Below are 24815 nucleotides of genomic sequence, written 5' to 3'. Positions count from 1 at the left end.
TGGCGCAGAGGTTAGAAGATGGGCCTGTGATCAGAAAGTCGCAGGTTCAACTCCCGGTACAGTCAACATCAAAATGTGGGTGGAAAAGGTGAAACACCCACACCTCCCTCCACCCTCATTTGCCCCATTCTGGGCCCCTGAGCAAGGCTTTTAACCCCCACCATCTGCTCCTTAAACAAGTCTCTCTTGAAAAGGAGTTCTCATGGCTCAATGAAACTACCTGTATAAATAATGGGTAAATAAAAAAAATGCATTCACTGTGTCATTGTTTCTAGAAGCTTCTTCAATGTCACAAGATCTATTTCCATCCAGTGTTGCATTAATTTTTCACCAAGATCTTGCATTGATGACTAGACACTAGTCATGATGGGTGCATCACTTCACCTGCCTCTCTTCTTACCCTGATGGGCCCATCACTCTGGAACAGGTTAAATCTGGACTCATCAGACCACATGACCTTCTTCCATTGCTCCAGAGTCCGATCTTTATGCTTCGTAGCAAACTGGAGTCTTTTTTCCAGTTAGCCTCACTGATTAGTGGTTTTCTTAAGGCTACACAGCTGTTCAGTCCCAATCCCTTGAGTTCTCTTCACATTGTGTGTGTGTGTGGAAATCTCTTACTTTCACTATTAAACACAGCCCTGAGTGCTACTGTTGTTTTTCTTCCATTTGATTTCACCAAACGTTTAAGTGATCGCTGATCACGATCATTCAGGATTTTTTTTCCGGCCACATTTCTTCCTCCAAGACGATGAGTCCCCACTGTCCTTCCAGCTTTTAATAATGCGTTGGACAGTTCTTAACCCAGTTTCAGTAGTTTCTTCAATCTCCTTAGATGTTTTCTCTGCTTGATGCCAATGATTTGACTCTTCTCAAACAGACTGACGTCTTTTCCACGACCACGCGACGTGTCTTTCAACGTGGTTGTTTAAGAAATGAGAAGCAACTCATTGCATCAGTTGGGGTTAAATAACTTGTTGCAGCTGAAAGATAATCCATGCAGTAATTATCCAATAGGAGGCTCGTACCTATTTGCTTAGTTAAATCCAGGTGGCGACTTTTTTTTTTTTTGGTCAGGCAGTGTATGTGGCTTGGGAGAAATGCAGAGAATGAATTTCCCCATTGTGGATTAACAAAGAAAAGAGCCATTTTGAAAGTTAAGATGTCCACTACCAGAGCTAAATGACACTCAAAAAGCTACAACTCAGTCAGCTTTACAGATATTAAGCTAAAATTTAGTGTGGTAGTAGCTGAAGAGTGATCCCCAACACATCTGGTGAGCTCTCACAATATCCCATGAGATCATTCATAACTTCACTTACAAGGTCTGACCAAAACATGATGTTACTGTAAACTGGTATGAATGGAAGCAGGTGATATGTAATCCTTCAAGAAATACTAGGAGCTTTTTTTTTTTTGTAGTTTGATTTATGTTAGGACCTACTTCAAACAAATAAAGAGCTGGCATTAGATGGAGACTCCACAACGATCTGGCCCCTCAGGCTTCACATTTAGGCTGTCACAAGGTGCATCCTTCACTGAGCTCATCTCATCTTAGCAGAGAAACGAAAACAACTCTCCTGGATTCACATACAACACCCCACAACAACCAGATGTGTGGGAGGTGCCACAGCTGTTGGCCCACCAGCAGCTGGACTGGTTATCAAAACAAACAGCTGGCTTGGCGTCCCTTCGGATGTCTTCTCGTGTCGTTCCAGTGTGAGAGAAAAACTTCACGGGAGAGTGTTTGTCCTGCCTGATCGAGCCCACTTTGCCTCGGACCAATGCAGCACAGGCTGTTTTCACCCAGACGCGTCAGCTAACTAAAACCAGCTAACACGCGCAGTTGATTATCCTAACCGAGGCTAATTTCTGAAACGTGCAGGTCTTAAAAAAATAAAACTCGCACTGCTTTTAATTCAACCTGGATCATTAAGCTGGTGCGGGGAATTTGAAAGCGGTAACAACAGTTGTCTACCTCCACGAACGTTTATTTGGCTCTCTTTTTCGCGTCGCTGTCGTTTTATAGTGACGGTGAGCTCGCACGCGCCGCTTCAATGTTGCGTTCACGGCGAACCGAACTTACCTAAATCATCCATGTTGGCCGGAAATGGTTCCAACGGATGAGAACCGGACCGAGTCCTCTTTTTTCACTCTCTGAAAGGTCGCAGCTGGACTGGAAAGCTCCTGTGTGCCGAAGAAGAAGAAGAAAAAAATCTCCTAAGGATGATGACCCCTCGCTGGATGTGAAGTTTTTTTAAGTCCTCCCCTTAACGAGTCTTCAAACACTCAGAAGCAGCGGCGGCACCCCCACAGGAGGCTTCAACAACAGTTCATCCAGCCGCCCCCGCCCCCCGGCCGGCTGAACCACACAACGCGCAGGAGACAGCGACATCTAGCGGCAGAGCTTGGCACTACATCACTGACTGACAGCAAATGTACTTAAACACATAATAAAAATCTAATCATTGATCAACTAATGTAGCATAAATCAATAACTCATGTTAACTCCTAACTGGAATAATTTTGTGTCACTAACCCCATTTAATTACTTTTTCCCCTCTATTTTCCTACAATTGTTTTTTTTTCTTGTTTCCTATTTTATATATTTATTTAAAAAATATCAGTTTATGCTCTATATTTTAGTTTTTTCTAACCTTTATTGGTTGTATGATTTCTTATTTTCTTTATGTATTGTCTTCTCTAATTCCCTCCCTGTTAATTTCTGTCTTATTATAATATATATATATATATATATATATATATATATTTATTTAAAGCCTCTTAGAGAGGTCAAGCTCTCGACCTTGGCCTCTCTAAGTGGCTTTAAAAATCTGTTGGACTCCTGGCAAGGACCAGTGCAGACATATTCACGTTTTTAGTTTTCTACATTCGCCTTATAATCTAGCTGTTTTTGTTATTTTTTTGCCATCTTATTTGTAAAAACAAACAAACAAAAAAAATCTGTATGCCTATTTGTGGCTGTCTATTGTTGTTGCTCTTGTCGTCATTCTTTGTTGAAATCAGGTCTCTTGTAAATGAATCCCTGCGGCTCAATGGGATTTACCTGCTTAAATAAAGGTTGAATGAATATTCTTCTGTCTCCGTTTCAACTTTCCTGTGCGGACCAAGAAGGTCACTAAAATATGAATAAGTACATTTTAAAATCTAAAGAAAATAGCTCAGGTCTTTAGTCAAGGTGTGGAAAAATCCGATATCGTTTTTGTAAGAGTCAGGAAAAACTAAAAGATTGTCCTCGGTCTGTGTACCTTTCAAATAGGTCTGAAAACAGAAAACAAAATTGCAGTCCGACAAGAAAAATCCTAAAAATCTTAACAAAATAGACTTTACAGAAAGTGTTAATAAACTGAATATAAAATGGATAAGACAGGAGCACAGGCAGAGATGAAAGTCATGGGATTGGAAATGAAAATTATAAAAAGATGTTCTCACTTTAAGATAAAGAACAACAAATATGAGTTTCAAACATTGCTCCAAAACCATAGTGACATGAGGTCAAGTCAAAGAGTTGGAGCTGTATCTGTTCCTAGAGATGGACAGCTGGAAAAAGCAGAAATTCCTACAAGTTATGTTCAGATAAATATACAAAAAAAAAAAAAGTATTTGTTGTTTAGTTTTTGTTACCATCCAGAGCTGCAGCAGCTACTAAAGAACAGAAAGGTGGAGTGAGTGGCTGCGGGGCAAAGAGCCAGAGAAGGTCCGTAATGTGTTTGTTAGTTCCTGCCATCACTTCATAACATAGACAAACATATATACTGTGAATTATTGCATAAAAACTGACAATATAACAAGACAAACATGAACATTTTGCAGGTTTTCTGCATTCATGTTGTGACCAAGAGCCAAATCACAGCAGACGTAATAAAAAGCCACATGGTGGCAGTAGCTCCATCAATAATCAGATCTTACTTTGAACAAACAAGATTGAAATGTCTAATAATTAAAAACAATGGAATGAACTTGTCCCTCTGGTCAAAATTATGAGAAAATGAATTAAATAAATAAAAAAAAATCATAATTTGCATAGTTTTAAAATGTTACTTGTGTGAAAGCTTATTCAGAACTGTTGTTATTTTCTGTTTACCTGCCATTTTCATATGGATTTTGAACTATTTTAGATATTCGTATATTAAAACATCCAGCTTATTCAGGAGATGAGTGCTTGACCTTTGGTTTCAGTTTTTATTCTTATTCGAGTAGCTCTGAACATTAAATTTATAAAAATTTGATCTCATCACTTTTTTTAAAACATTGTTCTTTTCGAATTTTGTTACTTCCTTTATCTTTGTCTTGTTTTATTACATTTAGCTTTTAACTACAATTTTGCTGCCTTTAGCTCTCAATTTATGATTTTTAGCTGGCTGTTTGCTATTTTTTAGCTTTTAACTGTTGTCTGTTGTTATAACTTTTAGCTATCATTCTGTTACTTTAAGCTTTTGGTTATGTTCCTTTTAACTTCTAGCTTTTTGATACTTTTATCTTCTTGTATGCCGTTTGCTGTTTTTAGGTTTTAACAAGACTTGCAAAATATTTAGTTTATTTTAGCCTTTTGCTTTTGTCACTTTTAGCTAGCATTTTGTTACTTGTAGCTTACAGCTACCATTTAGCGTATTTGATATTTTAGTTAATATTTGTTATTTTTAATTATTAACTATTGTGCTTCTTTTAGATTTTGGTAGTGCTCTGTTTATTTTAGACACAACAACTCAAGTTTAAACTGCTTTAGCAAATCTCAAACAGCAGATTCACCTAAAAGCTATTTCTTTAGTCTCTACAAGATGTCGAGTTAAGCGCAGAGAATCTAAAGACGACTGTAGGCGGCCTCTTCTCTTTCTTTAACGTGTACATCTAAACTGGATAGACTTATTTTTGTTATGAGCGTTTATCTGCTGTACTGATATTTATGAAAGGGATGAAGCATTTCAAAGTGACTTCACTTCTTATCTGCACTTTTGTATTTTCTTATTTCTCGTGCTTTTAAAGGTAAGTTTCATTCATTATTAGCAACATTTTGTAAATGCATAGCATAAAATGAAGTATAAACATTAAACTTATGCTTAAGATAACTTTTTTGTCTGTTTTGCTCAAATGCAATCTGAGTAAAAACATCCATCCATCCATTATCTTTTACCCGCTTCTTCCATTTTGGGTCACGGGGGTCGCCGGTACCCATGTCCAGCAATCACTGTGTGAGGGACGGGGTGCACCCTGGACGGGTCGCAAGTCCATCACATGAGTAAAAACAGCTAAAAGAAATGAAGATGCTACAGACACACAGTATTTCCATTATTCTCCAAGTAGCTAAAGTGGGCCCTGTTTGAAAAGACTCACTCGGCAAAAATTGCACATTTTACTGGAAAACTCATCCATTATTCCTCCTGGATGGTTGTAACCTAAATGCTATTTAGCCACAGGGTTAATTCTCCATTGAAGCCTGTAACTGCACCATCAGCACACTTTTTAAGCTTCTTTGGAGAAAAGATTACATGAAACCACAGGTTGAAGTGTTGAGGAGCACCATTATGGCTCCTACTGGGGTTTAATGGGTTTTATGTGGTCCTAATGAGATTTCCATCAAAGCTGTCGTTTGCAAACTCTCAGAATTTACAAATCTGTGTATTTTCTTGCAACGTTGAGGCAGGTCTGTGTCTCAAACAGTCCCAGCCAGGTGAGATACTAGTTTTTAATATTACTCTTTAAACTATCAGTTTTGGAGAAATGGGGTTTATTTCTGACTGGTTTTATGAACTAACTGTCATCAAAGCCCAGTCCGAAGTGAAACACTGTCAACTTTAAAGAGTTACCATCTTAAACTGTTTACAGCGGCTTATGCAAAAAAAACAAAACTTTTACATTGTTGTCAGTTTTACAGTCCAGCAACAATAATACAGCTCAGCAGGATGTACCTCAAGCTGCACCAGAATGCCAAGTTAGCTGCTGCCTTTGCTAGTAAAACTTGAAAATAACTAGAAACTTGTGTAAATATCTGTTGGATAAAAATATCCTCTCGTTACAAAAAAAAGGAGCCACACATGAAGACAGTACGTTTTTAACCCAGTTTACTTGCAAGGACAGACACAGGCTTACGCAGATGTTTCACTGAAGCTCCGGTCGTGAAGATCTGCACCGGACAGTGTGCGAGGATTGTTTTTATAATGCTCATCAACCCTCACAGACACTGATGTCTTTATTATATTATATACATTAAAAAATCAGACTGACCCAGTCATGTGATCAGTCCATCCTGCAGAGGATAAATGTGAAGCCGGGTGTCCCCACCCCATTGCCCCTGACACCTGCAGGAGCAACCAGAGATTTTCACCTCCCCACGCCACAAAGTCAAGGTCTGGCAAGCGAGAGATGGGTGAAGGTGGTGGGGATTACTTGGTGCCATTCTTTTGGGAGCCAGCCGCCTGTATGACTCCACAGTGTAGCATGACCTTCCTCACATTTACACAACACTAAAATAACAACAGAGCTTTGTCTCAGTAAATCCCTGCGTCTCGGCAGACAAACATAGTGTACACATCTTTTTTTTTTTTTGTGCAACTCTGGTTACAAGTATTTCCTGGTTGAGCTCTTGGAGGAACAGCAGTCATCTACTGTTGTACTAAAAAACCTGGAATTAATAAAACGATAATTCTGTATCATCTTTCTCATGTTTAGACTGGTCCAAAAAGCAGGCTGGTAACTGTCTTCAAAAAGATTTATTAAACATACATAAGTCTAACAATAAGAAACAAGTAGAGCAACTTTGGGAATAAAAACTGATGAGGACAATACATTTTATTTGTCTGGGGATTGTGGAAATATAAACTGATAAAACAGAAAGGGGAAAGAGAGCATGCTGTATTAAATCACCTAATTGTCTGTTTTTAGAGTCTTAAAAATAACATGTTAAGATCCGGACGCGGTCTCATTGTGCAAAAAAACTATGAAATCAACATAAGAGCTGAGTTTGTATTTTGTTCACGGCTCTCCTTCAAGAGGCAGACTTTCTATTAGGCAAAAACATAAATGAAAAAACGGTTCACTCTTGGTCCTTTTCCTCTCCGTGAGTAATGATATGAACCAGGTTCTTGTAGTCCAGGTTTCCTGCCACATCAGGGGGGAAGGCAGTAAACATCTGCTCCATCTAGCCAACAGGGGGGGGGAAAGGCAGACAAAACCACCAAATTACTCAGCCTGCACAAAAAGGGTGGGATGATTCACAGTTTGTTTTTTTTAGTTCTTGCACAAAAATGCGTCTGACGTGGAAGCAGCTGGCTGTCACGATGACGTTCATCCTCATATTTTTTCAGGCTCACCCACATGCACAAAGCAATCTGTAATAATGATGATAATTAGTGTTAAAAACACCAGTGTACCTCTTCAGCGGAGAACCGGTCGGCCTGTGTTGTTAACATCTGTGTCACACTGGAAAGGGGAAAGAAAAGGAGATTTTTCTGTGTGGGGGGGAAGATTATGAAGCTCTGTTTGCAATGAACTGGAATATAGTGGACTATCGTCAGAAGCATCACTCACTAGTCTTTCTTCAGCACGCCCTTTCCTTCAGGGTCAAACACCTTAAACGCGTTGAGGATGGTCTCCTCCGGATCAGCGCCTGCATACAATAAAGAGCTGTAACTCCTCCTAAAATACGTAGTTAAACCATAATCACATTGTTTATTGCAGCTTTTGTGTCTTTACCTTTCAGTTTCTCTCCAAACATGGTAAGGAAGACAGTGAAGTTGATCGGGCCGGGAGCTTCTTTGAGCATTTCGTCGATCTCTTCCTGTTTCACATTCAGACGCCCTGCGGCCCCAAACGCACACGACACAAACAAACGGCACAAATTAAACCTGAAAGACGGCCATCTCCAAGATATCTGAGCGTTGACGTCAATGTACCCAGAGCAGCGAAAGTGTCCCTCAGATCGTTTTTGTCGATGAAGCCGTCTCTGTTCTGGTCCATGATGGTGAAGGCCTGCGATCCGAACACAGAGTCTTCTTGAGCGACATTTTAGATGAAACCACAGTGCAGCCAAGAACAATCATCTTTACATTCTAAATTATATTTCTGTCCTTGAAATATATATATATATATATATATATTTGAATCACGTTTATAGATGGAGACCGTTAAGTATTTATAACCCGTAAGCCCCTCTTCTCAGATTCTGTCTGGCATCCGGGACACACACAGCAGTTCATTTGTGGCCTAATCACTGATTACAGGGTCTAAATGTTTGGGCACCACCGACCTTCATACCAACATACCACAAGCCTCGCTGTTGTCAAGCCAGCAGCATGAAAATAGATGGATGCTACAGTCGTGAACAATGGAAAAAAAAAAAAGACAAGGACGGGAAGTAGCCGGACACCTCAACGTGTGCCGCCTTACGCAATCAATCCGTATATAGAAACCCTCGGATCGCAGTTTTTAACATGAACATCACTTCCACCTTTTCAAACATCACCTGAGCCCATTCTGAACCCGTGGCTGAAACCAACGCTGGTTCTGAAGCTCTCACCTCTTTGAACTCCTGAATCTGGGCCTGCTCGAACATGGAGAACACATTAGAGTTGGCTCCCTCTGCTGTTCTCTTCTTGGCTTTCTTGGGGGCCTTTAAGCACAAATGTGAGACTCAGTCTAGATGCTATGTACAGTTGATCTTTGTTAATGACCAGAGCAAAGTCATTGCGTTTAGCGACTAGAAGTTTTGAGATATTAACACTTACAAAGCTACTACCAACTTCAATATAGACATAAAATCTAACTTACCATGGCCGAGCAGCTGGGATGGCAGACCAACAATGGAGTCAGTGAACAATGGGGGAGATTGTGGGTGGCCTTTTTGTAGCCCCCCAGCTACAGCTTCACTGGATGATATTTATAAACTATGTCCTCTTTAGGAAGTGACAGGTAAATGATGCTTCATAAAGCACTTGTAGTACCGTATGCTTATGAAGAAAAACACACACAGCCTTCGTTGTAACAACGGACGAGTGGAATAACGGGGTCAGGAGTACGAAGAGCGGACTGAAGGTTAAAGCTCACTCAGATCAATGTCTGGACTGTCTGAACTAAAGACTGCAACGGGTTTACACGTCTAAAATGGTGCAGCTTTAACAAGCAAAGGCAGAGAATGACACAAGGCTTAAGAACACTGTATTTTCCAAGTTGTCCATTTTAAAGTCAGTGCGGATGAGAAATTGTGTGCTAAAATGTTAGAGGAACAGAAGTTCATCTGAGGAATCTTCAAACAAGCCTACACTCCTGAAGACGTAACGGTTAGGTCCTGATGTCACAAGCTCTTGGCTACATCGTAATCAACTTGTAATTTGATGTTCTGATTTGCGAGTCGATCATTTCTAGTTCCCAACTGATAAAAAAAAAGGATGAGTGCTTGAAGATCACCATCTGATTAAGTGTAATACAGTGACCTGTCAGGACTGAGTTAGAGCCAAACTTACTCACATTTCTCCTCAGCTTCTTCAAATCGCTGGTGTGGGCTCGTCTTTCCACACAGTCACATTATAATGCGACTGCGCTCTAAATACAAGAACCGTATAAAGATTAATGCACATATGTTGATGTTCAGGGCAATTACGTTTGGCTTTCTTAACTCCTTTATCGTATTTTTCACTGGAGTGAACATAAAAAGGGCAATAATTTTAAGCTTGGCGTTCACTGGAGGAATGCATATCAGCTTTAGACAATGATTTTATGAGAAATGAGTTGTAGCAATTTAGGTCAACTCTGGGGAAAAAAGTTACGTTTAAGTGTTTGATCTATTGAGAGATGTCACATTCAGAGTACGTGTTGTGATGGACTCTCAGCTACTACATCTAGTTTTTCCCCATCCATCTTACGTTTGTTCCAGAGTTGTGTTGCGAGGGCAGCAGCTTCAGCACCAAGGCCCAGACATCTCTGGAGGATTTCGAGGTGCTCCAAGGCCAGCCAAGAGACGGTCTCTCCAGCATGTCCTGGGTCTTCCTCTTGATCAGATATGCCAAAACCACCTCAACTCCTCTTGATGTGGAGGAGCAGCGGTTCTACTCTGAGTCTCTCCCATTAAATTAAACTTCTCGTGCCATTCCTAAGGGTCCAGCTGTCGTGTGGAGAAAAATCATTTTGACCCTCTGTATTCAGTCTCGTATTTCGGTCATTGTCCAAAGTTCACGACTATAGAAGATAGGAACTTATAGATTAACCAGTAAACAGAGCTTTGTCTTGCAGCTCAGCTTCCCTTTCAGCAGTGTCCACAACACTGCAGAAGCTACAGTCTGTCAACCTCACGTGCCATTCTTCCCCAACTCATGAACAAAACCCCAAGACACTTTAACTCCCCCACTTGATCCAATCCACATTGTTCCTCCTGGATCTGAGGTTGGACCATCGATGGGACTCTCTTCTCCAGCAGCCCTGAATAGATTGAGAGCGATGCCCCTATAATTGGAACACATCCTCCAATCCCCCTTTTTGAAAAGTGGGACCACCACCTTGGTCTGCCAACCCAGTAGCAGCGTCCCTGATGTCCACGCAACGTTGCAAAGGCATGTCAACCAAGACAGACCACCAATATCCAGAGCCTTGAGGAACTCATGGTGGATCTCATCCACCCCTGTAGCCATGCTGACGCAGAGCTTTTGTACACTGAGTGGGTGAAATGTTGTTTTCCATGTTTTCTCAGCCGCCTGATGGTTTGACAGAATCTCCTCAGATTGAGGGTCTCTACCCAGGACCTCACCAAACTCCTCCCACCTCCAAGCTTTTGCCTCAGGACCTCAATTTTAGCCCAATTCTGAAAAATTCAGACATAGACATGTGTTGGTTATTGCTGATAAATGTAGTGGCCATTTTGAACTGTACTGACTCAAAACAATTCTTCCATAATGAGTAACACTTGTGTTGTGCAACTCTCTCAGCTACTATCCCGTTAAAAGTTAGCACAAAATTGTAGCCATTTTTGTGTTTTCGAAGGTCAGTTATGGTAGCCATCTTGAAAGGTTATTAGTTGTAGAGGTACAGCTAAGAATGTTTTTATTAAAATTCATACTGTAGTTCATGAGATAATTTGGTAACGGATGACAACAAACATTATTGCCCACCTTTCACTGATAATAATGACAGTACGTACAGAAACCAAGAGAAACACATCAGATGTTGTGTACAATTCTCTCGAGGAGTCTGCTGCAAAGCATTTGAGACAAAGCTTATGGATGTCAACAGCAGTAAGCTGTGATCCTAAAGTGCGAGCCTGCTGACACCGAACACATCCTTACAACGTGCCATGTCTCAAAGCTCCATTAACAGGTCATCAGCTGACACTTGTGGCTTCCCACTCAAGAAAAGCGTAAGTGAGTGAAAATGAGCTAAATGGGCCAAGGGTGGGAGGTGAGACCACAGGTGTGTGTGCGATCTATATAGAGTCAGGCTCCAACTACAGTTGGGTGAGCCTACAGCAGCTGCTGTGGGTGTCACCTCACAACAATTGTGTGTACAAGGAGGTCAGAATTAGACGATTCACTGGTGACCAAACACAGATGGTGCTCTTAACTTTTCTTCTTCTGCCCCTCCCGGATCTGAGCAGCCGCTGCAGCTACTGTGGCAGGATATTGTCACACTGTCTGAACGCTGCATTCAAACGCCTAAAAATAGGCCTGCCTTTTATAACACAATGAGCGCGGACAAATCGCCATTTCACTAGCAGCGTTAGTCTGAAAACAGGAGAAAACTGCTGCACATGTGACCTTATGGAGAGAGAAATAGGAAGAGTTTTAGAGTTCTTTGTGTAAAATTTATAGTATCAATCAAAACACAAAAGGCACAAATTAGAAGTGAAAGACAATGATTATAATATTTAATATTCTGTGACAAAATCTCTACAGGGAACGCTAATTAAACATTTGTTAGCAGACGTCAAGTTCATATCCAGCATAACAGCATTATAATCTGGATGATGTAAAGCATTAGGAAATGTAAAATATAAAAAATAAAATCAAAACAAGATGGATAAACCCTATTGTACAGAGTCCTATAAGAACCAGCTGAACGTGAGTGCAATTTGTCGCATTTCCTTTTGACATTTAAAAACCAGCAAATCAGTTCCATCTGCTTTACTTTAGTACATTCAGGAAGTAAAAAATAAATAAATAAAAAAAATCTTAACAGCCGCAGATAAAAATTTCCTTTCTAGAGCAAAAATGTCGAGACAAACGGGGCAAACTCAAGTGAGGCATCTCGTCCACTTTCGTTTAAAAGAACATGATCGATCGAAAAACAAAAATATTTAATTATCGTAAAGCAAAAGAAGATGTTTAGAAATTAACTTGTCTTGGTAAATTAACCAAATAAGCACGTATGGAATTAAGAAACATTTTCAAATTAGACTAACTGGTGTCATTAAAAAAAGAGATTTAGTAATAATTGTTAAACTAATTAACTGAGCAAATAGTTGAAATAAAGAGGTGATTCGTGTGTTTTGTTGTTCCTCTGTGCAATTAAATTAGAACCCAATGAGGCAGAAGCAGAAGACAACACTTTGTTTCATTTCAGATATACATATCCATGCCATTTACAAATCAGGAGGGGAAAAAAATCGTCTTCACCTTTGACCTTTTCAGGTCATATACAACAATAAGGGACACTATACAAAAAGAAATGCTCAAATACTATGTTGTAAGCCTCAAACATGATCTGTTCCCCACATTCCTTCATATTCAGCACTGAGGTTTTGCCTTTTGACAAATGGACGTGTGCATACACAAGTTTGATCCAGATACAATCACGCACTTGATAAAGACGCTAGGACATGTTAAAAGAATACTCATTGGACATTCAAGAGGACACTTTATCACTTTGTTCTTTAACAAAAATAGACATGGCTGTTCCAGCCTTGAAATTCCCTCTCAGTATATATATAAAATTATGTCTTGTCTATTTACACTTAGATTGTGATCTGAAGGATTAGAAAGATGCTGCTCCGTTGCTGCTGGGGATTGTGGGTAGTGCACTTTTCGTGTCGAGCTATAAAGAGCAGACGATGATCCTGCGTGTGGTTCTGTTGAGCGTCTTGGTTAAGAAAGGCTCACGTACCAAACTTTTACTGAATGGATTTTGTTTTCCTTCCCAGTCCTGTCAGCTGCTGACAGAGCTGAAAGTGATTGTACTGGTAATTAGCCGACGCTGATTGTGTCGACATGTCGTCGCAGGGCAGGAAACGGAGGCGACCTGCTACATGTCTGTCCTGATATTATGTAGCTACTGAGGACAGATTTTATTTTTTATATAATTTCTGATCAACTTCAACCACCCTTTAGTAGTGACTGCAAATATGCAGATCTCTCTTGTAAATGAGTCCCCAAGGCTTAATGGGACTAACCTGTATAAATAAAGGTTGAATGAATTTAGACATGACTGAAAAATAAGGTTTTATGGCTGTGCTTATCTCTTCTAGCCTCCATGAAGTTAACAAAACTCATCTCAGATTTGTATCCAATTGCTAATCCACATTTGGAGCAGAGTACCTGCTAAAATCAACAAAATCCCTGCTCAGGTGCTCAATATGGCATTTTATTGATCTTCATTAAAAAAAAAAAAAGCTAATCTGAACGATTTAATTCCTGAAAGCTACTGTTGTTTTCTTGTGTATGCCTTTAATTTTAGAACAGATGTGGCAGTTTCATTTTGAGATGGTAACTCTCACTGATTCTCCGCTCCTGCTTTTCTCTTTGCAGAGTTGAATGTCTCCATTTTTGATGGATGGATGTGTAGCTGTGCAGCCTCTAAACAGATGACTGGTCCCACACCTGCAAGACAAAGTCAGTAACGCACATTCAGCTCAGCTCTTATAAGAATATTCCCTCCCACTCGAGTTCTCTTCTGGACCGACAGCCAATCCCCAATACCAAAAGACATTTCTGCATTTTCTTAACCAAATAAAGTGTCGTTAATTAATGTGATGGTACAAAGGCAGAGACGAGTGACAAACCTTGTTAACTGGGTTTATGGGTGTGCGTCCAGAGCCAGTATGAAGCCTTTGCCTCTCTTCAAATCGTCCAGGAGATCTCTCCCTTCGAACATCCATCATCCGGCCGGGTGAGCGGTCCATGCGATGGTCTGCCATGGCCCTGCCCGGGGACCGCTCTAATCGGGGGTCAGCCATGGCCCTGCCGGGAGAACCACTGATCCGGCTTTCCAGCATTCTGCCGGGCGACTTCTCTCTCTCCAGTGGACGGTTGGGGGACTTGTCCCGTCGAAACTCTGTGCGAGCCTCTCTGTAGCGGTGAGGTGTGCCAGGGTCTCCGTGGACTAGAGGGTTGGCAGCAAGCCTTTTAGAGATGTGCTCATTGTAGGAGGGGGGCCCACGCTTGTTGGGACTGTATGGAAGAATCAGGTGTAAAGACATGCACGCAGCATTGGTTAAAGGAGCGTTTGTGTCTCAGGTCGAGGACTTTGCTGGGCACTGTGGAAATCAGGTTGATGGGAGGATGATGAGTGGGTGATGGACTCACAATCAGGCCAAATTAATTAGTTATCATGTGTGTAGTTATCTGAGAACAGAAGTGACCAAACCCATCAGCTGTAATTAGTTCATAGCTAAACGAGGTTTGAGTCAGTGGTTGACACACATAATTAAAGAGCAAATAAAGCCATGACGCATTTTTAAATTGAGACCAGTACCAACGCATTAAATGATGTCTTTATTCAGCAGTTTTCCTTTTTTAAATTCACAGAAAATAAATAAATAAATAAAGCAGTTCATTGTTTTCCTTAGGCTGTTTCCATTAGCAAGGGTCAGCACAGACGTGGGAATTGTTTAAAGCTGAATGCCCGTTCTGACACAACCTGGGAACTTGAAGCCTCGAGATCAAAAACAGTATTAAAGGTAAAATAGACAAATATTAAGATTTTCCACAGATAAAAAACGAACCTTTCCTCCTGCAAAAAAACAAAGCGAAGGTGTTACTTTCCCGTTCAGCAACAAGTTTAAACATTAGGTTGATCTAACCATCACCACCTGTGAACACCAACCTGTGCCCTCAGTGCCAGTTCAGTCCAGAGACCCGTCAACACCAGTGTGCAAACAAATAATAAACATACAAAAAAAGAGGACATCATGAAAACATTCTCACTGTACAGTCTTCAGACTCTGTAAAGAGTGAAACTGTTCGAAAACTAATAAATGACCAAGCTGCTCAAATAATCCAACAAATAGGAGCAAATGTAAATGTTTATTTAGGATTATTTTACTTCGTCTCAAGATTTATTTCCTCTCTGCAGAATTTATTTGCTTGAAACAAATTAAACTGTCACTTCTTCCTCTGGGTGTTTTTATAATCTGTTTTTATTTTCTGCAGAAAAGCAAAGTGAAATAAGGAATGAAAGGTTTTCATTTGCAGAAAAATAAAACTAATAAAATATATAAGTGGGGATTTAGATCAGGACGTCACAGTAATAGGCTGCATTCTAAATCTGGCTCAAATGTTGATGCCACTTCACTCTTTTACAGATTCTGATGTTCCGTGCCTTCAACGCATTTCAGTTTAAGGCAAAAAAAAAAAAGATTCAAGATGAAAAGTAAATAAAGAGTTCAGAAAGTGTCTTGTGGATAAAATGAACAAGTAACAGCCAAGAGATTTAGAGATAACAGAACCCCGAGTTGTCTTTATGTGCTCTCACCTGCGTCCGGAGCCATTGCGCTGCAGATCTCCTCCACCTTCCTGACTCTGCACCAAGTTGCCTTTGCAGCAAATGACCCGCAGTTTGTTCTGGTAAGATGAGGCCAAGTAGATGGCTCCAGAGGAGATGGCTGGGCCCAGGTAGCGTGGATTTGGGATGTCCAAGTGTGCATAAGAGTGTGGCCTAGACAGAGGTAGGAAGTTTTAAAAGAATTCATTCAAAGTGAAACAAAGTAGGATTCAAACTACAATGCAGTTCTTAAAATAGCTTAAATTAGTCTGGGTGTTTCAGATGCTTGATTTATGACTAGGTAGATAAAACCAGAGATCAGCCTTACCCAAGAGCAGCATGCCCTTGAATCTCTATAACATCCAGAGAGTTGAAGTAAGTTACAAACAGATAGGGCTCTCTGTAGGCTGAAAAACCAAAATACAGCTCAGTGTTATTTATACGTTTGTCCTTAGATAGAGTAAAAGGTACAAACTAATTTACACTGACCGAATGAGAGAGGCAGACGGCTCCATTTGATATCGTCTGTTCTACTCCTGCGGCCGTATGTATCCACGAACACACCAAACTCTGCACGACAGAATTCCAGTTAATGATCAAAATTTAAAAAAACTGAACATGAAAGATGAAACAATGCCACAGAAACTAAAAACAAAGAGTCAGGAAAACCTCTTTCTTGTTTAGTGGTTCTCACATGAATAATAAATATTAGCTTATCCTCAGGTAGGTGTATTTAGATTTGTAAACAATGAACTCCACGAGCTGTAGCCGGACAGGTAAGGGTCTAACCATGAAAACAGAGCAGGTATTCCTCCTTCTGTGGGGCTGTGGTGACCTGGATGATGGAGATGGGGAAGCTATGGGAAGATGCAGCAAAGACGGCTGAAGCTAATGTAACGTCGTTTTTATCCAAGAACTCTGCAGAAACAAATCACTGGTGTTAGTCATGTGGTCAGGTGTAAATTGGGTAACCCCAAGGTAACTGAATCATGCTGCTGTAAACTATGTTGAAATAACATCTGGTCATAAATAAATAACAGCTCAAATGTTAATAACCTACCTTCCAGCACATACTGCTTCATCTCAATCTCATAGAACTTGTTGGTGCCAATAATGATACTGTAGCCGGTGAAGTGAATACAGCTGCAAGGCTCTGATGTCTCAATCTCCTGTAAATAGACACAAAGATGAAGTAAGCTACCCCCTAAACATCATAGCTCTCTGAAGTAAAGCATCAAGCCCTGATGCTTATATACCTTTCTGATGCAGAACTTGTTGAGGCTTTCATTATATCGCAGGATTGTAATCTTGTTAGGCATAGCAGCGCAGATACAGATCCCATTTTCAATCTGTAAAGAAAAAAAACAATTGCAGTCAGTCCGGCAGTAAAGTATCTGCAATTAGACAAAACAGTGCTGAGTTTTTACTGTGAAGTTCAGCTAATTAACTGAATGAATGACAGTCTAGAGGGATTCTGCTCTGTTAAAGTAACAGCCTGACTCACCTTTCCGGAGGAGAAGAGGTGGCATCCCTTCACTGTCTCAAAGATGAAGGGATTGAGGTCAGGCTGAGCTGGGAGATGGGACTGGGACAAAGACTGCTTCACCTTCTTGATCTCCACCAGACACAAAGCTCTATCCTCCCCTGAATGAAACAACAACCATGTCTTCCATAATGAGATGTACAATGTTCAGTTCATTTCACTTCTTGTACAAGCTATTAGGTCCAGACACACAAGCAAATCCAATACACGGTGCAATCTTGTGAACAGCGTGTTGGCATTATTTGATTTAGAAAAAGAACCAACAGCTACTTTGAATATTTAACACAATAGCTTCCGTTTACTGGGATTTTACTAACCTGTGATCATCAGCAGCTTATCAAGCTCCTTTAGGATCTGGATCTGGAAAACTGAGGTCAGGCCAGGGATGTGGGTCAAAGAGTTTTTAATGACATTGAGGGCGTATAACCCTTCCTCAGAGCCAACCAAGACAATCTGCAGTAAAAACAAACAAAGGGATCATACGAACTTAGCAGGTGAAACAATTATTGAGGTAGCAGTCAGTGAGCACGTCTAATAAAGGGACATCTAATGTAATATCAATCTGCTTGTGTTGTACGTTTGTTTTATATTATACTGCTTTTACTTTTGCTCTGGGAAGCAAACCCAAATTTTGTTGTATTTAGGTGCAATGACAATAAAGGTCTATTTTATTCCATTATATTCTAATCATGTACCTGGTCAGTGAGAGGCAGGGTGCAGTTGATGTCCAAGCGATCATCACCCTCCAGTTTCAGAAGAGAATTACCCAGAAGTTTCTATCAAGACAAGAAACAAAGAGAAACGAGCAACATTGAGACCAGTTAAGAAATTATTCTGCAAATTACGGTAGTTGCAAGAGAGTACCGTAGGTAAACAAGCCAGGAAGGCAGCCAGAGCCTTTACAAACACCAAATTAATAAAACATCAAAACTGCGAGGTAAACGTGTGAACCACACAGCCGATACATTATGTCCTGTAAAAATACAGTTAAACTTTGTTTAGGTTAAGCGAAGAAATGTGTTTAATTTTGTTAAAATGTACTTTTTAATGTTTTATACCACACATACCATACAAACTAGATTTATGTGTGGACAAGCTAAGCAGAATAAAACTCTTAATTTGTTAAATATTTCTGAGAAGACATAAAAGTTTTGTGTGCATCTATTTCTGAATCTGGAAGTTTGAGCCAACACTAAAACTGAAAAGATGCTGAATTACCCCTCCTGCTACTTTTGGGTCAAAATGGCCCCAGACCTGAGTTTTAAGGCCTCGTGGGCCGTCTTGACCAAAGAGCAGCAGGAGAGTTAAAGCAGAAAGTCAGAGCGTTGGGGTGTGTTGCAGCAGAAAGGAAAAAAGGCTCTGGAAGGAAATCTACTGATAAAGATTTCACAATGCTGTGATAATTAATCTGAGTGCATTTATTATGGCAACATGTATGTAATAAAATTATGGAAAAATGAAACAAATGCAATGTTACATACAGTGCCAATTTTAGATATAAATGTTATTTTTAAACAAATAAAAAAACATTTCTTGATAGGCAAAGCATTTTTATTTAATGATATCCAACAAAAAAAAAAAAAAGAAGAGAGGAGGCATTTCTCTCTAAAGCTAAAACCACACATAAGCACCAACAGCTGATGCCTACTGACGTTCAAACTTAGTGTGTGTCATGTTTCACTAAAGGGGGCTTAAGCGCAGCTTTTGCAGGGAGCATGCAAGACAGCATAGGACACAAAGTCAAATGTGTGCAGCAGCTTGTTCCCTCTCATGCATCAAAACAATAATTCAGATCTTTTAAGACGGGGTTCTGTGGAAAAATCTTAACTGCGGTCGGCAGCTCTTAAAAGGGCCTTAGTATTAAAAATATTAAAAGTCTTTCCACATAATCCTAATTTAAAAAATCTGAACTATTCATTGTATGTGACTTTCTAAGAAAACAAATGTTTTTAAGGGAAACTACTGACATTGATCACACCGAGTGCCTGACCCTGAAATGTGTCCAGCTGCAGTAAAGTGCACCAGTGTTGTACGCATACTTGTGTACAGCTAAATCATGCTCAGTCGGTCGGACAACTGAAGCCCAAGCATCCATGCAGCTACTTACTGTACCTGAACCAGAGGGGATAGGTTCTTCTGTCTTTTAGAACCATCTGCCTATAATATGATCCACATAACCAAGTTGAATGAAGATACAAACACAAGTGCACGCACACACATTTTAATCACATAAACAATGACAACAAATAAATACAGGATGTGGATTTTGAGAACATGCAGAGAAAGAGACAGGAGAAAGAGGAGGGAAAAAACAAGTGACGGGAAAAAGAAGTGAAGCTGGGTGTTGAATGAAAGCATTCAAAATATCTAATTACTTCTTAAACCAGACTACAACTTCTAGTTTAATCTACTTCTCAGAATTTACCTACAACCTAAGCTTGTATCAAGAAAGCTATGAGCTGTGGTTACACCTCTTACAAACTTTATTTAACTTTGACCTCCATAAAGCCTGGTACAAGAAGAAATACATGGTAGATGTGTAAAAGTAAAAATTAAAATACAAAAAATAAAGCACTCACAGCGTCAGCTTCTGCTTTGTCTTTCGATCCACGACTGCCAGTCATAACAGACTCCAGCACGGCCACCCAGCGCTGCTTGTCGGGGAAGCTGGGAGCCATGAAGTAGAGGGACTGCCCTGGCCAGCATGTGGTGTGGGGATGGGATTCCAACTTCAAAACATATGGGATATCTGTGGACGAGAACAAAACATGCTTCAGATGGTTCCTTTGCTAGAAACAAGAGTTCAGAGATGTTTTGTGGGGAGTCAAACTACAGAGTGGGATCATTTCAATTCACTGCAAGATAAATTTAATATTTTTACAACATGCTGGGTAGCAGGATTAGCTGCTGCTGGTTCTGTACCCGACTTGGCGGTGTTGATGAGCTCGGACGTGCCAACAGCTCCATGAACGGTCACGTCTCCATCAGGTAAACAGAGCTCGAACTCCTCCTCAGCCTTTACAGAGTCTAGGGGAGGAAAAAGAAACCGCTCAATATCTACTGGGATCAATACAGCAACACATAATCTTAAATTATTACTAAACTGCCTCACTAGAGATGTATTCTTGAATGTTGCAACAAAGAAAATATTCAGGGAAAAAAAAAGTAAACCGACCTTCCCTGGGTTCAGTATCATAGACTGATAATTTGGTTCCATCTAGGACCACATATTTCCTCTCCCACCCTTGCTGGCCACGTTTGCCATTTCTATGCAAAAAAAAAAAAATTGATGTATTAAAAACAATGTGCTGTGTATAACATTTTGCACATTTAGTTAAACTTTTACAGTATAATACAGTTACCTTGGCTGCTTCATCCATCCCTCCAAACGAACATGCCCTGCGGCTTCTTTGACTTGCAGTGCAGGCGAGTTTGCCTTTTCTCGGCACAAAGCCTCTGAAAAGTGAGTTGCATATTCAACCGGCAGACCGCAGGTGGCTGGCAGACATGGCGAGCATTTAGGATGACACAAGGTGTGGCACTCTGTAATATAACAGGTAAATGAAAGAAAAATCTTAATTTGGTTCATGTCGATGTCAGAGATTCAGGCTTGAGAGAACAAAAGTTAACAAATATCACGTAAAATTATGCAAACAGATATAATTCATTTTGCGCTGTTCACAATTAAGAATGAAAACAAAAGAAATGTGCTTTTATATTGCCTCTACTTTGTTGCTTTGTGAATTAAAGAAACTGTCTCTTTATAAAACTTATAACGGTGAAAATTATATCTACAGACAAATCTGACTCATTAATTTAATGGTTAAGTTGCAGGAACAACTCTTCATTTGCCTGGTCAATAATACTCCCCAGAAACACTTCGGTATTCTGCCTGCCCACGTACGGAGCACAATACAGACCTAAACAAGTGGCAGCCTGTCGTCCAAAATGAACAGTGTCCAGGCAGACGGCACATTTGGCAGCCCTCATGTTGAGGCCCACAGTGAAACGATGAGGGATGTTGTGATGCATTCTCTCTTTCACGCGACGACCAAACTCTGCAAAGCAAAAGACGGTAAAAGAAGTGCACAAATTTATCAGTCGCTGAAAGGAGGAGAATGTGCCACATTGTTATTCTGTGAAGGGTTTAATAGCTGCAGCAGTCAGCAAAGATTAATATTAGATGGATTATTTTCAAGCAGTATGAGGGAATTTGAATAATGAATTGGTTATCTAAATTGCAGATATAAGAGAGTGCTCCAGAACTTTAAAACAGCCAAATCAAAATCTGATTGCACATGCTGAAAAGCATGAAATGTATTAAAATGCTTTTGGGTGAAACGCTACCTATCCTACAATAAGCCATCTAAAAACAACGAGAGACAATAGCGTCACGTCAAAACTTGGAAACTACAAAAAAAAAAAAAAAAGCCTTTGGTTAAGTTGCAGTCAGCCAATGAACAGCAGAACAGGTGTACAGTGTGATGATGGACATGTGTCACCACAGCACAACATGCATGTACAGGTGACTGGAAACATACGCTGATGACTCCTAACTTACTTTCAAATGTGACCCTCCTCTTTTCTGTGAGGAGCAAGAGGAAAGAGACAGAAAGGAGAAAGCAGTCTAACAATATCTAAGTGCAAGCAGAATCACACGGACAAAACGAGCCTGCATCACAAAGCAGGTTCAACTCCAGGCAAAGGGTTTCCTCAAGCCTTCTGCTGACTGGGTTTTTGTACAGTTGAATTAATTTATTTTTTTCTAGGTGACTGCTGAGTTGTTTACACTTTTTTGATGGGATCCACTGAACGACTTACACAGGTCTGAGCTGCGATTCAGTTTCCATGGTGATCACCTCCATCAAAAGTGTGTTTTAGTTTTATGATAAAGGAGGGCCTAGATTAAAGCCTGCGCTTTCACTGTAGCTTTATATTTAGACAACTAAAGAACCTACAGTGTTAGTAAAATCAACTCAAAACCGTGTTCTTGTTTGTCTTTTGTGCCTGTACTTTGAAACTCGATCTGTTTTTCAGGTGCGAAATATCTGAAGCATCATTTTGATACTTTATTTCACTTGATACTCCTGCTTTGTGAAACTGGCATTTGAGAAAACACAAACATAACACTCAACATCAACAAAACAGGTGAGTCAGGAGTCCAAGCATCAGGCTACATGTTCCTGTGGGGGAATAAACTACAGCTTTAAGACAAGAAATCCAGACTTCACAGTCAGGGTGATTACTTTGTGGGACAACATTTAGTTTCTCCTGCGTGAATATTGTGCATGTGACTAACCTTCAGGTGTGGAGGTCTCCTTGCAGCGAGTGGAGGGGTTTAAAAGGCTGCTGGGGTTGGGCTGATGCTCTGGTGATTTGACGATGGCAGACATGAGGATCTGATGTCGAGCCTGGGCTGGCGTGGAAGGAGCCACGTGGTCCTGGGCTTTGAAATGAGCCGCTGTGTCACCAGAAACAAACAAAAGTGATTGTAAAATAAAGCTGGAAAAGATTAGATCCCATTATAAATAAATACAATAAAACTGTTTGTTTCTTTGGTAAATAATAAATAAATAAAATTTGCAGTTAACGTTGGTCGTAAAAGTTAAATGTGATTACCACCACAAAATCAGCCTTTGGTTTAAAAATTAAGTAAAAATGAATGACTGACTTTTATAAAACAGAAAAGTTTCTTTATACATAATCTGTGTCAACCTTTTAATCTTGATTTTGCTTATAGTTTTTAATCATAGGCATCAAGGACTCGCTACAGCAAGGGATGTTTAAAAACTTAGCTTGACAATAATGTTTATTTTTCCGGCGGCTCCCTTCTTCAGGGGTTGCCACAGCAAACTAAGTCACACGAAGAAATGGCAATTACTTTTATGCCGGATGTCCTTCCTGATGCAACCACAGACCGCCGAGCTACCACAGCCCTCTGTGTGGAGCAGAGAGCTGCTATCTAGGGTGTCCAGGGAGCAGAGGGTGGGGGTTAAGGGCCTTGCTCAAGGGTCCAGAGTGGGGCAGGTGAGGGTGGAAGTAGGTATGGGCGTTTCACCTGTCCCACCCACATTGTGATGTTGGTACGGGGAGTTGAACCAGTGATCTTCCGATCACATGCCCACCTTCTCTAACCTCTGCGCCAACACTCCCCAGTTTGACAATAAATGATTCTACAATAAAACTAATTATAAAACTCTGCCATATTTGTAATGGGGAATACTGAGTACATTCACGTCCACATTTCAGTTTTTGTAGTTTTAATAATTAACATTTCGCACAAAGGCACAGGACATGCTTGTGCAGTAGGTAAAATTGTATTTTCTGCATACAGTAGTCCCACGCTACTTCGCGGTTCGACTTTCACGGACTCGCTCTTTCACGATTTTTCAAAGTAAGTTTGGACATGACGCACAATTGGCTGATTGATGGATGAGCTGCACAATCAGCACAAAATTTTAATTTGAAATAAACTGTTTAGAATGATTTAGCGCCTGGGTAGCACGGTGGCACAACTGGTAGAGCTGATGCCCCTCAGCGAGCAGGTCCCTGGTTCAAATCCCGGTCCGGGGGCCTTTCTGGGTGGAGTTTGCATGTTATCTCTGTGCATGCGTGGGTTTTCTCCAGGTACTCCAGTTTCCTCCCACAGACCAAAAACATGCATGTTAGGCTGAACTCTAAACTCTCCCTAGGTGTGAGTGAGAGAGTGAATGGTTGTTTGTCTCATTTGTCTCTATGTGTCCCTGTGATGGACTGGAGACCCGTCCAGGGTGTACCCCGCTCCTCACACAGTGATTGCCGGACATGAGCATCGGTGACCCCCGTGACCCAAAATGGAAGAAGTGGGTAAAAGATAATGGATGGATGGAAGGATTTAGCGCCTGTGTGCAGCCCCCAGCTGCAGGGAGAACATTCCTCCTGCAGCATGTCATGGCAGGTGGCAGAGAGCTGAAATCATGACAAGCTGTGCTCTTTTAGAGCATTGAGTTTAGAAACATTGTTTAGAATATTGCAAGAGTGTGGGAAAGGTTTAAAATGCCTTTATATATGCATATTTATACTAAAATAAACTACTACTTACTACTTGTACTACTATTCCTACTTCGTGGTTTTTCACTTATCGTGCGCGCAGGGGGTGGGTGGGCTGGGAACGGAACCCCCAGGATAAATGAGGGACTACTGTACTCCAAATATTCAAATACTGGATAACAAGGAACAATGTTTATATCCATCCATCCATCCATCCATCTATCCATCTATCCATTATCTTTTTACCCGTTTATTCCATTTTGGGTCACGGGGGTCACCAGTGCCCATGTCCGGCAATCACTGTGCGAGGGGTGGGGGACAACCTGGACAGGTTGCAAGCCCATCACAAAGCCGATGTTTACATATATATTTTTTTATTAATTTTTAGTTTTAATCACTGAATTTAAATTATTTATGTTCATTCTATAGAAATGTGTCAAAATATTTAGTAATATTAAAATCAGTGTGTGATTTAGGACTGTTTTACCTTTTGTTAGACTAGTTGCATAAATGATACAACGGTGATAGCAGACCAGCAAAACTTTATA

General features: G+C 40.5%; 3 protein-coding genes across 3 annotated transcripts in view; all 3 read right to left on the bottom strand.

The window, feature by feature from the left end:
* pxna (paxillin a) overlaps window positions 1-2115 on the bottom strand; it is a 33737-nt gene extending 31622 nt beyond the window's left edge. The window contains exon 1 of the mRNA XM_037678592.1: window positions 2086-2115. Coding sequence (XP_037534520.1) covers window positions 2086-2098 — 13 coding nt within the window. The 5' untranslated portion in view covers window positions 2099-2115. The remainder of the gene's footprint in view (window positions 1-2085) is intronic.
* Window positions 2116-6822: 4707 nt separating this feature from the next.
* On the bottom strand, window positions 6823-8817 carry myl2a (myosin, light chain 2a, regulatory, cardiac, slow). The gene is made up of 7 exons (XM_037679205.1): window positions 8784-8817; window positions 8533-8625; window positions 7910-7985; window positions 7710-7814; window positions 7545-7623; window positions 7388-7436; window positions 6823-7155 (listed from the first exon to the last, which is right to left on the bottom strand). Exons 1-7 carry the CDS (start codon window positions 8784-8786, stop codon window positions 7051-7053), a joined length of 510 nt encoding a protein of 169 aa, XP_037535133.1. The 5' UTR covers window positions 8787-8817; the 3' UTR covers window positions 6823-7050.
* Window positions 8818-13418: 4601 nt separating this feature from the next.
* Window positions 13419-24815, bottom strand: part of cita (citron rho-interacting serine/threonine kinase a) — a 38725-nt gene continuing 27328 nt past the window's right edge. Inside the window, exons 31-49 of the mRNA XM_037679204.1 lie at window positions 22538-22699; window positions 21800-21823; window positions 21159-21296; window positions 20601-20781; window positions 20414-20505; window positions 20161-20265; window positions 19818-19987; window positions 19351-19395; window positions 17934-18014; window positions 17556-17691; window positions 17200-17339; window positions 16952-17044; window positions 16756-16864; window positions 16485-16613; window positions 16185-16265; window positions 16024-16102; window positions 15687-15869; window positions 13996-14383; window positions 13419-13813 (exon numbers count right to left, since the gene is read on the bottom strand). Coding sequence (XP_037535132.1) covers window positions 13790-13813; window positions 13996-14383; window positions 15687-15869; window positions 16024-16102; window positions 16185-16265; window positions 16485-16613; window positions 16756-16864; window positions 16952-17044; window positions 17200-17339; window positions 17556-17691; window positions 17934-18014; window positions 19351-19395; window positions 19818-19987; window positions 20161-20265; window positions 20414-20505; window positions 20601-20781; window positions 21159-21296; window positions 21800-21823; window positions 22538-22699 — 2360 coding nt within the window. The 3' untranslated portion in view covers window positions 13419-13789. The remainder of the gene's footprint in view (window positions 13814-13995; window positions 14384-15686; window positions 15870-16023; window positions 16103-16184; window positions 16266-16484; window positions 16614-16755; window positions 16865-16951; window positions 17045-17199; window positions 17340-17555; window positions 17692-17933; window positions 18015-19350; window positions 19396-19817; window positions 19988-20160; window positions 20266-20413; window positions 20506-20600; window positions 20782-21158; window positions 21297-21799; window positions 21824-22537; window positions 22700-24815) is intronic.

The sequence above is a fragment of the Nematolebias whitei genome, chromosome 7 (genome assembly GCF_014905685.2).
Source record: "Nematolebias whitei isolate Nwh7 chromosome 7, NemWhi1, whole genome shotgun sequence".
NCBI lineage: Eukaryota > Metazoa > Chordata > Actinopteri > Cyprinodontiformes > Rivulidae > Nematolebias > Nematolebias whitei.
This window is presented reverse-complemented; position numbering and strand designations above follow the sequence as displayed.